This window comes from Pseudochaenichthys georgianus, chromosome 24 (assembly GCF_902827115.2).
Source record: "Pseudochaenichthys georgianus chromosome 24, fPseGeo1.2, whole genome shotgun sequence".
Taxonomy (NCBI): Eukaryota; Metazoa; Chordata; class Actinopteri; order Perciformes; family Channichthyidae; genus Pseudochaenichthys; species Pseudochaenichthys georgianus.
In genome coordinates this window covers 26,655,157-26,670,207 of record NC_047526.1, presented here as the reverse complement: position 1 = coordinate 26,670,207, position 15,051 = coordinate 26,655,157, and the positions used below count along the sequence as shown (strand labels likewise).

General features: G+C 41.1%; 1 protein-coding gene across 1 annotated transcript in view; it reads right to left on the bottom strand.

The window, feature by feature from the left end:
* Nucleotides 1-13,172, bottom strand: part of nrbp1 (nuclear receptor binding protein 1) — a 20,977-nt gene extending 7,805 nt beyond the window's left edge. Inside the window, exons 1-13 of the mRNA XM_034075586.2 lie at nt 12,649-13,172; nt 12,152-12,401; nt 11,366-11,488; nt 10,198-10,299; nt 10,007-10,096; nt 9,815-9,855; nt 9,550-9,644; nt 9,303-9,386; nt 8,822-8,880; nt 7,381-7,479; nt 7,168-7,300; nt 5,924-6,014; nt 5,713-5,763 (exon numbers count right to left, since the gene is read on the bottom strand). Coding sequence (XP_033931477.1) covers nt 5,713-5,763; nt 5,924-6,014; nt 7,168-7,300; nt 7,381-7,479; nt 8,822-8,880; nt 9,303-9,386; nt 9,550-9,644; nt 9,815-9,855; nt 10,007-10,096; nt 10,198-10,299; nt 11,366-11,488; nt 12,152-12,370 — 1,187 coding nt within the window. The 5' untranslated portion in view covers nt 12,371-12,401; nt 12,649-13,172. The remainder of the gene's footprint in view (nt 1-5,712; nt 5,764-5,923; nt 6,015-7,167; nt 7,301-7,380; nt 7,480-8,821; nt 8,881-9,302; nt 9,387-9,549; nt 9,645-9,814; nt 9,856-10,006; nt 10,097-10,197; nt 10,300-11,365; nt 11,489-12,151; nt 12,402-12,648) is intronic.
* Nucleotides 13,173-15,051: the final 1,879 nt, after the last annotated feature.

Here is a 15,051-nt window from a genome sequence, read left to right as displayed (position 1 = left end):
CCTCGCCCCCGGTGCCGCAGTATCTCACCAAGCTACTGAGCTCTGAGCGCTACATGCTGAACCCACGAGCCCTCATGTACCAGTGCCTGAAGAAATAAAGGAAGTCGCCACCTTTGTCTGATCCTGGGGAGAGCTCACAGATTGTTAGGACAGAGCTACATGACACCATGAAGTCATCTACTTCCAGCCAGCGGTGGAAACAGGAAGAACCTCCACAAGTCGAATGCCTTTTGCTGCACTGATTACCACCAAGTTCACATTATTTGTTTACAAGGGTTCAAGTGTTTCACTCCAAAATACTATATCTCTCTTTATGTAGAGATACAGCTAACACTTTCTAGTTGGGATGCATCAGAGAAAAGCACACTTCTTCAAATTCAGACCCTGTTAATTTATCTAAAGGAATGATTTTGGGAAATTGAAGTTCATAATGTACGAGAAGATCCATCTTGCTGCCCTGCAGAGACCCACAAACCTACTGTAGCTTTAAAACACAGATTCACACTTCAATTAATCAAAAGTATAATACTTACAAGGTTTTAATATCACTTGTACAATGATACATCTACTGGATACTACAATCAAAATAACATGGTCTAATTGAAAAGTGTTTTCACAGCGGGCATTTCGACGAATCAAAAGAGAAGCAGAGGTGTTATTAACAACATGAATAATGGCTCTGCTTTATTCAAATGTTTTAGCCCCGACAGTGAGTCAGCACAAACCCATGAAACTCAAACTGCTTAATGGGATTCAGCCATTATTCATTTATTTTCCTGCTGTGACAATGTCATAATTCAAATATTAAGATACCCTGCTGAGACATGTTCTCAGACTAAATGTGAATATAGAGAAATGATACATGACCATATTTATGTCAGTCCTTGATTGTGTTCTTGCTTTGAATCTAAAGAATAAAATAAACCTTTATTGGATAAAAACACAATTATTAGCTCCAAACTAAAAATTTGAGAATTTTCTCAAAGCATATTTATAATTACGAACAATTCCCACATTGTTAAGAAGAGTATGTATAAGTATACATTTTGAAATCCCTTCAGAGTTGGCAGTTTACAGGGGTCTTTTTTGTGGAACAGGGTTGAAAATCGTGATGTTTCTTGAGAACATTGTGCAGTGATTGTTGATTGTTGGAATGACCAGAAACGGATATCACAGTTTGCGGCGATTCCTTTCTCTTTGTTTGGCAGCTCTCGGCGTAAACAATGGAAATGGTGACTTTGTCCCTGAGTTGACAGAGGAGTTGTTAATAACGAGGAATGGTGTCGACCAAACGTGGTTCATGAATTTAATTACTGTGCCTATATACATACTTTCAAAACGGAAAGTAAAACACAATTTAATGTGAAAGAGTAATGTGTTTGAATTGAAGTGCTATGTACTGTTTTTGTAGTTCCTTTGATTTATTTTCTACTCACAAGGTACAGAATTGAAAATACCCACGCAGCTGGAAACACTCATCTGGATGTCACCATTTTGGTAGCTTTTTATTTAGAGTGTCTTTCTAGGGTGTTTTATATCAAAACTATTTTTTAGTCTTGCTGTACTTTTATTATACTGCTGTCATTTTGTACGGCGATGTGTTTTGTCAGCATGAAATGTGTTTTATTGAACTGTTAATTGAGCACACATTGTGACTTTCAGTATGTACATGAATATACTTGTACAAGGGCTACAATTTCTTAACATTTTTGAACAAATAATTCAAATAGTGATGCTCTAAAGGGTAGAGATCACACCCCTGATGCATCAGGATTTCTTTTGTATAATTTAAACAATTGAAATGTGTGTCTGTGTGTTCATTAAGTTCTTAATATTAGCTTTTTCTGCAAGAGGAAACACGTTTAAAACACGCACAGTTGAGTATAATGTCTTTCAAAGGGCATTTCCTGCATCAGAAAGATGTCCTTTGTCTTATACGTTGACACCAAAACAAAGACCTGAAGTGCTGATAGTGTAAATATTTATTTCAGGAAGTGAAAAAAAAGGGGTAATGCATTGCAGAAACAGCACAGTGTCCAGCATAAAGTGTACAAGATGGTTACTAACATGCCAGGCAGCTCCACACCAGTATCTACAGACCGTCAGAAGGCAGTCACAGCGGAGAGTAGACCGGATCACTGCCGACACTTCAATCATTATCTAAGTGCTTCCTACTGCGAAGAGGCCACGAGACATTTCCAACAGGATATAAAAGTGTCCAGCAGTGCAAAGAGAGCCCCGAACAGTTAACATTTAAGGGCCGAGAAGTGAACATCTCCATAGCATAGCTCTGCTGTCCAACAGAACAACGAAGCCATGAAGAGAAATCTAAATGTTGACAGGCCTGAACTGACCAACTCCTTTATTATGTCTGAAAGACAATTGAACCAATGCATCAGTTACTTTTTAGACGTAGAACAGCAGACATGCATTCCTCAAACATCCTTTAGTCCATTTGCTCTAATGTGAAATATCTTCACATGAATTCTCCTGTGTAAATGTCCCCTAAAGACACATTTATATTGACTTGAATTCCATCTTTCAGTCTGAAATGAGCGACTTGGAAAACTGAAGCTACAGTAGACATTGGACCACAGTCAGGTGACAACCCCCCCCCCCCCCCCCCCCCACACACACACTTTTTTTTTTTTTCAATAGAAAATAATAGCGCGATTCAAAGGATGAGAGAAAGTAAAGCTTACATTCAAACCACCACCGGCCTTAGTGCTGGAAGTGAATTACAGTACACACACTCAAGACAAAATAAACAAATAAATAGACTTCTTTTTCAGATCTTAGCTGTAGCTCTTCAGATTGGGTTTCGGCTGCACATTTAATTAATTTGTCCTATAATCAAATGTTTTCAAAAGAAAAGTGACGTAGCATCTGTTGCATTACGAGCTCAATGCATAACGGGTGGGACGCCGCCTCACTCGCTGCTCAAAGTTTAAAGAGGCCAGACTTAACCTTACAACACCATAATACACACACATACACACTTCAGTATGCCGGGACAGAGAATTTGCTTGTACAGACAACTAATTAACAGTTTAAGTACAAATCTTTAAAATACATTTAATACTGACCAAGGAAAATACTGCAGTAAATCCAGTTTTATGTTGCTTACCTCCTTCGAAAGAGATAAGCCAAAAAGTGAAAACATTTGTATTTTCCTTAAAGTTGCGACTAGGATTCCCGCAGTCAGAAGAGAAGCAGATGGCTGTTTGGTGTGGGAGGAGAGAGAAATAAGATAGAAAGCGACAACCACTCAGTGGCAGCTTTCCCCCCCAGGAGACCCGACAGCAGACCTGCAGCCGGAGCAAGGCGTCCTCCGGTCCTCGCTAAGCTTCTGCAACTCAGAGGCGGAGCCAAAAGCTAGTCCTGTTGACGAGGAGGCTGAGAGAGCCGAGGAGTCCACCGCTACGAGGAGACCGTCACCGGGTTGAGGGATCCGTTCCTGCTGTAGAACTTGGAGAAGGCTTCTTCGAGAACTGAAGCAAGTCGTGGCTGATCGCCCTGAAACAGAGGCAGCGGGGGGGGGGGCAACATGTCAGAGGCTGCTGGGGTTATTATAGCAGAAGTGTTCAGTCTGAGGGTCGTCATGGAGGCCTCTCACCTCGCTGATGAATCCGAGCTGAACCAGCTCCCCCGACAGATCATTCACGTTCTCATCTGAACAGATAGGCAGAATGGTTTTTGTAACGACTGCATGGTGCCAGTACCGTCAACTATCACATGATAGAACTCGGCCCGAATGAACAAAGCAATAAACAAAGAAACTCACTTGGTAACAAATCACAGCTCAGGTGCCTGTTCAGTTTATCCTCCAGTTTCAACAGCAAGGTCAGCTGCAAGAGAATCAAAGAATCATTACAAAAGACATATCAAAACAGAAAACACTTTCATATATGACAAGATACTAAGAAGCAGAGACCGTTATCATTTATCAGAATGTAAACTCACATGGTGCTTGTTGCCCTCGTCAACAGGCTCAATATTGCACTGCATCTGGAGGACCTGTGAAGGAGAACAGTTTAATACAGGAAGTGCAGACTATGAAATTATTATGAAAAAGTATACATGGAAATTAAGAATGAAATGCAAATCAAAAAACGATTCACACTATGAGAAGCTTTTTGTTATTTCTCTAGTAATCAGCAATATGATCCGAGCAGAAATCTGACACACTGCTTTCATCAAATACAAGTAATTTACTAGTAGTTTCCCTTTAGGTCACAGTTAGGATTTGGTAAATATGACAGATCTTACCCTTCCTGGTCTCCAGCTCAGCGGGTTCAGGGGTCGGGGTTTTCACAGAGGGGGGAACGATGGGCGACTTCACCGTCTCCTGCTGAGGCTGATGAGGACTCGGTACCCCCAAACGCCGTCAGAGGATAGATCCATTCCTGTTGCATCGAGGACAATAAGAGACAACCTCAGGACGACTGAAAACTAGTTCATGCTGTCCAGCTGCAGGACATAAGTAAAGGCTTTGCTGACCATGGATGTATGTGTATATCCAACTACAAAAAGGTCCTATTTCTGGCCTCAAGCTGTTCAGCAGAACAAATCAGCTTTATTTATATCACCCATCATGAAGAGAATTGAGCACAATGACCTTTACAGAGAGCAATACACTATTAACACAAAGAGGAAGAGACACATTATCTACAAACTGGAGAAGAATTTTAAAAGATTGAAAACAGAAAGCGAATAACTTTAAGTTTATATATGAAGCTCAGCACAAATTCAACCAGGAAGACCTTCTTTACTCATTCATTTACTATTTCCATGTTACTACTCTCTCTCCTCTTAATAGGCGATCGGGGGCGTCACTCCCCAGCTTAACCAATCACTTTCCTCTATTCTCACAAGCCTATCACAGCGCTCCGCTAAACCTTTTAAATCTGCCCTCCCCTCTGACAGCTGTCATTTCAGGTGACTCGACGCAACCCTATGTTGCAAATGTATTATCTTTTCAATTTACACACGGCATCTATTGCACGTCTGTCCGTCCTGGGAGAGGGATCCCTCCTCTGTTGCTCTCCCTGAGGTTTTCTCCCATTTTTCCCTTTAAACTGGGTTTTCTTTGGAAGTTTTTCCTTGTACGATGTGAGGGTCTAAGGACAGAGGGTGTCGTATTGTCATACTGATATTCTGTACACACTGTGAAGACCACTGAGACAAATGTAACATTTGTGATATTGGGCTATATAAATAAACATTGATTGATTGATTGATTGAACCCTCCTCCACCCCTTTTCACCTCCTGTCCCTCTGAATCCGGGGTCGACCTAAGCCACTCCCCTTCAGACCGAACCCAACTATCCATTCACTCCCACCAGTGTCCAGGGGGGTTTCATCGGATCGGTTCTCCCCTCCCGAATGATACTCCTGCACAACGGGGCCTAATCGCCAAAACTCCATTACATTCATTTGTCTATTCCTGGCAATAAACATGTATTCTTACATCAAACCGCCTCTCCTGGTTGAAATGCTGTTCGATCAGCAACACTGTCTAAAGACAGTGTTCATAATGTTTTTAGGCTAAAATGGTTCAAAGTAGAATCTCCTGAGGTGTTTCAGCGTCCTAAAAGATGAGCTTAGTGTTCAAGGAGAGTCATATAACAAACAGGAGTCTGTGCCAGTAAAAAGAAGCAAGGCCATGAGTGCTTTAAAGGCCCTGACTCTGCAGAAAAGCTTTGTTCCTACCTTACATCCTCCAGGAACTTGTCCAGCTCAAGAGCAGGGAACTGAGAGAGCCTGAAGCAGAAGACACAATGTTACTCAGCAAATCAAGACAAGAGATATAATATGTGATAATATGAAGACACAGGAACCCTTCGAAAGACTTCCTTCGCTCCCAAAGTGTTCAGAAGTGTATCTCTGTACGTCCGCACTATGTGGTTCCACTCAGACTCACTTCATCTGAACTCCGTCTTTGACTTCAACAATCACCAGGTTGGGGTCCATGTTCTTCGTCATCTCTTCTAAAGCATTTTCTGGAATCATATCTGCAGCAGAGAAGAGAAGGGAGCGATCAGAAGAAGCATTCACCCGAGGTGTTTTTATTACGGTGGTGTTCTGTGCTGTGTTGAAGTCCGAACAAAGTCAAATAAAACAAATATCAAGTCACCATTGTTCGGAAAACAAATGACCTTTATAAGAAAACAGATCATCTTCAATTCTTATTTGTAAACTCTGTATTTGGTTTCACCAAAATGCCAATCGCTGTATATTAAAGATATGAATTGCCATCAGATGACACATGTTGTGCGCGTGTGTTTGGTGTGTGTGCGTTTGGTATGTGTGCGTATGTTTGGTGTGTGTGTGAGTTTGTATGTGTGTATGTGTGTGTGTGTGTATGTGTGTGTGTGTGGTGTGGTGTTTGTTTGGTATGTGTGTGTGTGCGTTTGGTATGTGTGTGGTAGTGTGTGTGTGTGTGTGTGTGTGTGTTTGTGTGTGAGTTTGGTGTGTGTGTGTGTGTGTGTGTGTGTGAGTTTGGTGTGTGTGTGTGCGTGTGGTGTGTGTGTGTGTGCGTGTGGTGTTTGTTTGGTATGTGTGTGCGTTTGGTGTGTGTGTGTGAGTTTGGTGTGTGTGTGTGTGCGTGTGGTGTGTGGTGTTTGTTTGGTATGTGTGTGTGCGTGTGTCAATCAATCAATGTTTATTTATATAGCCCAATATCACAAATGTTACATTTGTCTCAGTGGTCTTCACAGTGTGTACAGAATATCAGTATGACAATACGACACCCTCTGTCCTTAGACCCTCACATCGTACAAGGAAAAACTTCCAAAGAAAACCCAGTTTAAAGGGAAAAATGGGAGAAACCTCAGGGAGAGCAACAGAGGAGGGATCCCTCTCCCAGGACGGACAGACGTGCAATAGATGCCGTGTGTAAATTGAAAAGATAATACATTTGCAACATAGGTGTGTGTGTGTGTTTTGGTGTGTGTTTGGTATGTGTGTGGTAGTGTGTGTGTTTGGTGTGTGTGTGTGGTGTGTGTGGTATGTGTGTGCTTGGTGTGTGTGTGTAGTATGTGTGTGTGTGTGTGTGTGTGTGTGTGTGTGTGTGTGTGTGTGTGTGTGTGTGTGTGTGTGTGTGTGTGTGTGTGTGTGTGTGTGTGTGTGTGTGTGTGTGTGTGTGTGTGTGTGAGAGAGACTCACGTTGGTGGCTGACGATGCAGTGAGCAGCCAGCAGCTTCAGTAGTGGCACCTCGAACAGGGCCTGGTGAAACAGCAGCTCCTTGGCGGTGGGCCGCTTACTGGGGTCCACCTCCAGACACTTCTGGATGAATTCCTGGGAAAATATCTGAAAGTTATAGATTTACAATCCAGACAGCCATCCAGGCTCTTGATACTCGTGTGTCGCTCACTCACCCGCTGCAAAGGGTCCTCTAGCATCTGAATGGCATTGTTTATGGCTTCTTGGGACACATAAGACGAATCTCCGTTGCTCTGGATTTCCAACACAGCCATCTGAGGGAGTGACCGGACAGAGAGGCGGTGATTGGAAGTGATTCATAAATAAAAACAAGTCAACAGCAGCCAATGGTCTGAGAGTGTCTTTTAAAAGTCCGAAGGGTTAAAAACAGCATTTCCGACTAATTCAGTCGTCGATTCGTTGGTGACGTCATGACGTGTGTTTTACGCGCCGTTAAGTTCCAACGTTATCGGTATTTATATCGGTACTGGAGACATTTAAAAAAGATATGTCATATTGCTACATAAACATTATATCGCAGTCTTCGTGTCGCCAACTCGTTTCTAACATGCAAAAAGACAACAACAAAGCGTCTATGATGTATTTTCGATCTTTCCAATCCAGACGAGATCTCTCAGATTACACACACGCGGCAGCTACATGCAGCAACACACACGCGGCGGGGATGGCGGAGAGAACCAAGCGCTCCAAGGTGTGGTTAAATGTCTCGATGTGGTTAAATGTCTCGATGTGGTTAAATGTCTCGATGTGGTTAAATGTCTCGATGTGGTTAAATGTCTCGATGTGGTTAAATGTCTCGATGTGGACAATGCTCGTTGCCAAAAGTGCAATAAGAGTTTAGCATGTCAGGGGCGGTAACACGGGCAATTTGTGTAAACATTTAGCAAAAGTGCTCCACATCCAGACGGAGGAATGCACCGACTGTCTTTCTAGCAGCTCTGTAGCCCCGTCCACGAGGAACGTTTCCACGTCAGGTGTTCTGTATGCTAGCAGCAACACACGGAGTTAACAAAATGATACAAACATGGGTTTATGATTAGAGGTAACTGAGTTACTCTTTAGTTTGTTAAAGTTTCAGCTATTCTGTTTACAGTTCTGTCATCAGGTTATTTAATACGATTTGTTAAAACATTGTTGTTTCTTTTGATGTGAAATATTATGTATTTAATTTAAATAAAAAGCAATGTTAATTTTGTTCGCAATTTGTTTAGTTAATTTCATAATATATGTATTTTTGAATCAAGTATTCATCTTCATTGTCTTCATTGTTAGTTTCCACATGCCTAAAACAACCTCAAGCTACATCTAAAAGTTGATGGCTAAATAAGAGCGCTTGAGGAATTGTGCAAGGCGTACAGTAATAGTCCGAATAGTCGAATAATTGTTTCATTAATCGATAGATTCATCGATTATCAAATGAGTCGTTTGTTGCAGCCCTAATCCTGACTTCTATTTCCGTAACTAAAGCAAAAGGCAAACAGTCGAAAGCTGGGGTGACATTTTTGTTAAGAATAAATTGTTACACACGACAGCAGAGCAATCAAATACATTTTCCATAAACAAAGAATGAGCCACCAACAGCTGGTTTCTTCTCACCTCTAAGGCGCACATCCCAAAGGAATAGATATCCACGGCTGTGGTGACATTGGCAACAGCTGGAAGCAGAAAACCAAACTGATCAAAATCACTCTCTGATATCTTTAAAAAGACCATTTTGAAGAAGATTTCTTAAAATAATAAATATCATTTTAATAATATGTTTTTTTAGTTCAACCATCACAGATCCTCAGAAACGGCCATATCTATGTGAGGAGAAAAGTCAATGTGCCACATGAGCACACTAGAGTCGTACACTAAGAAGAAACAGTTCTGTAACGAATGATCAAATATGTGAAAAAGGGACAAGTAGTAGGTTTTTGCACGGCATTGTATATTCATTACTAATCACCTGGTGATGTTATGAATCGTCTGTACTGCTTAAGCACAGAGATGGGAGAGAGGTGCAACACATTCCCCACGCACGGTGTAACCAGACACTCTGACCAGAACTCTTTCATGAGAAACGTCTGGATCTTACCTCCATACTCCGGGGCAAAGAAGTGAAGGCTCTTCTGCTCTTCCCGACAGGTTTTCACGTGGTTGTTGATGGTGTCTGGAGCAACTGAAACGGCGGGGAAAAGCCTTAATAACAAGACAGCTAAAACAAGGTACTGGTAGTAATAGTAATAGTGAGGCATCTGTAGTAAAACACACTAGGAATCAGCAAGAGGGACGTAACCCTGGCTTTACACTGTGCTGATCTTAGAGATTTAAACGACCTCTACCTGAGCCGATCTTGATGAGGCCGTTGTGCTGGATGAAGATGGTGTCACAGGTCAGGTTGCCGTGGATGATTGGAGGTTCACAGGAGTGCAGGTAGCTGGAGACGAGCCAACGAGTGTTAAGTCAACAAAACAACTGCTACCACAAGAAAGAACATCGCCATTGCAAAAAACGATATATGCGCATTTGGACAACAGCCAATGCGCCATATTACAATTGATTCTTTACAACGTAGCTCAGAGAAAATAACGTTTCTGTTCTTCTTACCTGAGGGCAGACAGTATCTGTGTGCACCAGCGCTTCCAGGCCTGACAGACAGGAAACAGATCAAAGAACATTTAAGATAATGAAAAATGTGAAAACCTGCTTTGATTTGACAACTCGTTGTGACTTGTCCGCATCGTTTCCCAGGAACATCATTTACAAATGTATGGGGGAGTCACAGCAACGCTTTCAAACCTTTTCATTCATGGTCTTGTGGTTTTTCTTCGTCTTTTTCAAAAACTGCTTGAGACTTCCAGAGGACATGTACTCAGTGATGAAAATGACCTGCAGGCAAGTCAAAGGAATGAGAGCAGATCAACGTTAAACCCATAACACTCATGTCATATGATTTAATAAAACTCATTTCAGGTGCACTGCCAACCCACCCTCGCTCTGTTCTCTTTGACGTCCGCCCAGTACTTGTGAAACTTCACAATGTTCAGATGCTCCAGCTGGATCAAATTGTCAAAAACGGCTTTGACTTTTTCCTAAAAACAAAAACAGAAAATATGTCATTGGAATTTGAGTTTATACATGTCACATTTCCACAGTAACATTCAACATCCATCTTGTCAAATGTAATGTTTCAAAAAATGCCACATGAGCTCATCATGTCTTAAAATAGAGTCATTATAATGTGCTTGCCTTCTCTCGAGCAGCCGGTTGGACTCGTGGTCAAACAGACTGACTTGTAAGGGTCAAGGTCAAAATAAATGTTGACATCTGTGAACGAGCGTCCATTAAAAGCAGCTCTGGGTCTTGCTCTGTACTTCAGAGAAGTCCATCAGCTGTTTCATTTCTATAAAAGGGTTTATTAAAAGCTCAACAACACGGAGGGCACCATTCTCTTCCAGTCATATGCATCACGAAACACTGCATGTTGAAAACAGCCTTGCAACAACTTCTGTGTTTTTAATCAAAAAGGAACAACAGACTAGATCGGATGCCATTAATGGGGGCTAGTTCAGGCAACTCGAGCACCAGTGATACATTAACACGTGCCGCTCTATTTAAGCTGCCAGGTCTTCCTGCCTCTGCCTCGCTATGCTGCCACTGCTGTGTTCACTTGCTATTGCTACGTTCATGTTGCTGCTACTCACCTGCCAAACTCAAAATGTGCTGCTTAGAATAAACATATTAAGAAACACGTGAGTTGTCCGACTGAACTCAAGCAAGATAAGGGTGGGTTAACAGAAACCACTTCAGACTATTGCAAAACCACCAATACGAATGAATAGATGTCAAAGAGTTTACGCAAAGAAGAACAATGTTTCTGCCTCGACTCAGCTTACAGTGTGTGTGTGTTGCTATGGTGCTGGCAGCAACAAGTCGGACCACTTGCCAAAGAATCTTAAAGCCATACGGGGGAAATGAACATCAGTAAGCCGCTATATTGTTTTGAGATCACAGTGGGAAATGTAACCTCACACAAAGAAAGCACAATCATCCTAACCGTATGAAAACACTGGACTCCCCTGTCCTCTAGTTGACATAACATTGTGGACATAACTGCTTCAGACACGACTGAATGCGTCCTCACAGCGCTGCACCCACCTCCTGTAGCTTGAAAATCTTCCTTTCTGAGAACATGACCTCATTCCACACCACCTCCACTCCTTCCTCAGTGTCCATGGCCAAGTAAGCATTGTCGATCCCAGGGACGTTACGCTGATTCACCTAAAAGAGGAAAACAAAATAATGCATCAGGCTCACAGGTTTTATTTTGATAGCCAACATGTTTAGGTTCAAGCTATGCTTACAGTCAGCAAAGACAGCAGTCTCAAGTGCGAAGCCGTGTTCATTGCTTTCACACAAAATGCACTCAATGACCAACAAAACCATGTACTCCGTTCCCATCTATACTTCTCCATCTGTTGGTAATGCATATCGTATGAAGACTTTTGAAGGGGGGGGGGCTTCAGTAGTGACCAGTGCTTGTTAGCAATTGAGTGGAAATGTACTTTATACCTTAGTAAAGGTAAACATGAGCCCTACGCATACATGTTTGCATGTATATAGACTCCTGCATTTACTTCCTCACTTACAACATTCTCTGCAACATTGTATTTATAATGTGTATATAGTTTACTCCATCTGCATTACTTGCACATTGGTCTTGCAACATAATCTTGCACCATTTTAATGTACTCTGTTTCTTCTCGCACTGTGTTATTGTTTTTTAAATGTGTTTTATGTCTTATATTCATGTTGCATTGTTGGAGGTGGATGGGACTTAAGATTTCCATTGCTATATCTACACTGTAGCTACTGTGCATGCAAATTAAGCCTTTGAATATTTAGTAAAGGTAAACATGAGCCCTCTTCAGATTCATCCCATACCTCTTCTCTGCGTTTCTGCCAGCGTCCACAGGGGCTTTCCTCTAAAATCTCCGACTCATCCTCGCTCTCCTCTTCCTCATCCTCGGTGGCAGCAGCGGCTGGAGGGTGGGAGACCATGGACACCGGGGGAGACACGGTCTGACCTGCGGGAGCAGCTGACTCGGTCTTCACTTCCTGGGCTGCAGAGTCGGAGGCCTGCTTGTTATCTCCCTCTGACATCTTCTTGGTTGTTGTCAGGCCCAACAGCCAGCTGTAACACAACAAGATACACCCAAACACAACATCATATTTAATACACACACTGACAGCTGATGAAGTAAAAAAACACACTAAGAGGCAATTACATCGCAGTGCAAAGCTAGCTTGAGGGCAATGGTGTTCACTTGGTGGGTGTAGCTGTAGCAGAGCAACAACCTTTGCAACATAAGCTTAATTAGCACTCTACAGTAAATGGCATTATGAATTCCATCACAATTATAAGTAGAAGAAGCACATACGTTTTAAAGACGGCAAATATACCGGTGCCAGCTCCAGTTTAGCAGACTTCCTCCGGCGCAGACCAATCCCAGCTTGTTGTTTTGTTAGCTTTGTTAGCAGAGCTAGCTTTGCGATGATGCTAGCTCCTTGTGTAACTAACTGTACACTGACAACATGTAACAACGTTCACTACCGGCGCTTTATTCACTTATATTAATATCTCTCAATGTGTCAATTGGTCGCCAGCTAGCTAGCTTTAGCAGCCCCTGACTGCTCCTCAAGACTCCGGCTAATGTGCGCTCTCAAAATTAGCCACCGCTAATGTCATTAAAACTACACAATTTTACCACAGCACCTAACCTAGACACGTCCACTGATTAATAACATGACTACAGTTAACATACACCCGAGAGGGGAAACAAAGGGAGGTTCAATCTATCATTAACTCTATATCCTCGGACAATCACGACTGACTGACTTAAGGTTAGCTTAGCAGTAAGCCAAATATGATGGCGACAACTTCCAGATGCAAACTGCACTTCGAGCTCGGTCACAGTGAGGTTGCCAGATAGGGATAGTCCCATCCTCCTTCTGATGTGTTAATTAATTTATAATAATATTAATAATCATAGCAACAGCATGCAATACTTTGTTGCTGGGCTTGATGTATGGCAAGCCGATTTAGCTTTTATTCATTTCTGGAGGATATCAACAAATCTATTCTTACCAGTAATAATGTTTATTTCTGATATCAAAAATAGAATTTGAACTAGTTAGAATGCAAATTCTTGATATCAGAAATTCAATTGTAACTTATTGTAATGTGTATTCTTGATATCAAAAATGCGATTTTTAACTAGTGAGATTTGCATCGTTTTTCTCATTCATTTCAATGGGAGTTGGAATTTGAACTAGTTTAAATGCCAATTTCTGATATCAGTAATTCAATTGTTGATATCATAACAATTATAACTAGTTACAATTGAATTCCTGATATCAAAAAAGGATTTGGAACTAGTTGAAATTGTATTTCTGATATCAAAATTGGCATTTCGACTAGTTGAAATTGAATTATTGATATCATAAATTGGTATTGTTACTAGTTCAAATGTAATTGTAACTAGTAACAATTGAATTAATGATATCAGAAACTAGTTCAAATTCCAACTCCCATTGAAATGAATGAGAAAACGGTGCAAATCTCACTAGTTAAAATCGCATTTATGATATCAAGAATACACATTAACTAGTTACAAATGAATTTCTGATATCAAGAATTTGCATTCTAGTAATAATTGAATTTTTGATATCAAGAATTTGCATTCTTACTAGTCTTACTATCTTACTATTTTTTGATATCCTCCAGAAGTGAATACAAGCTAAATGGGCTTGCCATATTGATGTGTAATGTATGCGTGTCAATGGGTGTAGGTTATGGTTTCTTGGCATATAATATACATTAAAACAATTAAAAATTCAATTCGAAGAAAAATTCCTTCATCAAGAAAATGATTAACTTTTTGTGGAACGCATTGCATACAGCTCGAGGAAATGTCATTCAATATAACTTTGCAATAAGGTTGTATGGAAATCCATTCATGACAGCGAACATTTTTTTGTGGAAATGTAATGCAACCCCTGTGAAATATGTCTAATATTAATTGCTGTGAATGTCATTGTATTTCTACACACAATAATACTGGACTGAATAGCCAGAGTGAAAATAAGCATCTTGAACCATAAAGCTGGTTTCTCTCAAACCTGGCAACCCTCCTCTCTACGGCCCCCCTCTTCTTATTTGATGAGTGTGGGTTGACAGACAGTCAGGCCAACTGAATCCTGAAATATGACGACTGGTGGGACAGGTCTGTTATAAAACACCTTTGAAAAGGAAGAGTCAAGGCGTTTGTTTTGCCACTAGGTGTCAGTATTACTCGAAATGCATCATGTTTGGAGTGATCATGATACAGTGCTTGTCTTTTGCGTTATAATAAAATCAAGTAAACTGTTCAAATATCAGATTTGTTGCTAATTAAAAGCACAATAATTATATCATTATAGCAAATTGGTATTTCAGTACACAAATCTAGATACATACCGAGACACAAGGCAACATCATTTTTTGATGCACAGCAATTTTGAGTTAAGTTTTGCAAGTTAAGAGTAGGCCTACTTTGCTTCCATAACATGTCTTCTTTCCAACTAGTGTAAACAATCTTCCCTTCATACACATAGTTAATTCTACTACATGTCTCAGGTAACAAACTGTCATATGTTCAGTTTAATGTATAGATGTTTGGACAGCCGCCTTTATCAGCACATTGAAAATGTATTAGGGTCTCTTTAAGGAGCCCCCTCCCCTCCTCTGAAGAGGCCTATATATAGGTGCAGCCATCAGCAGACGCACAACAGAGACTGTGGGT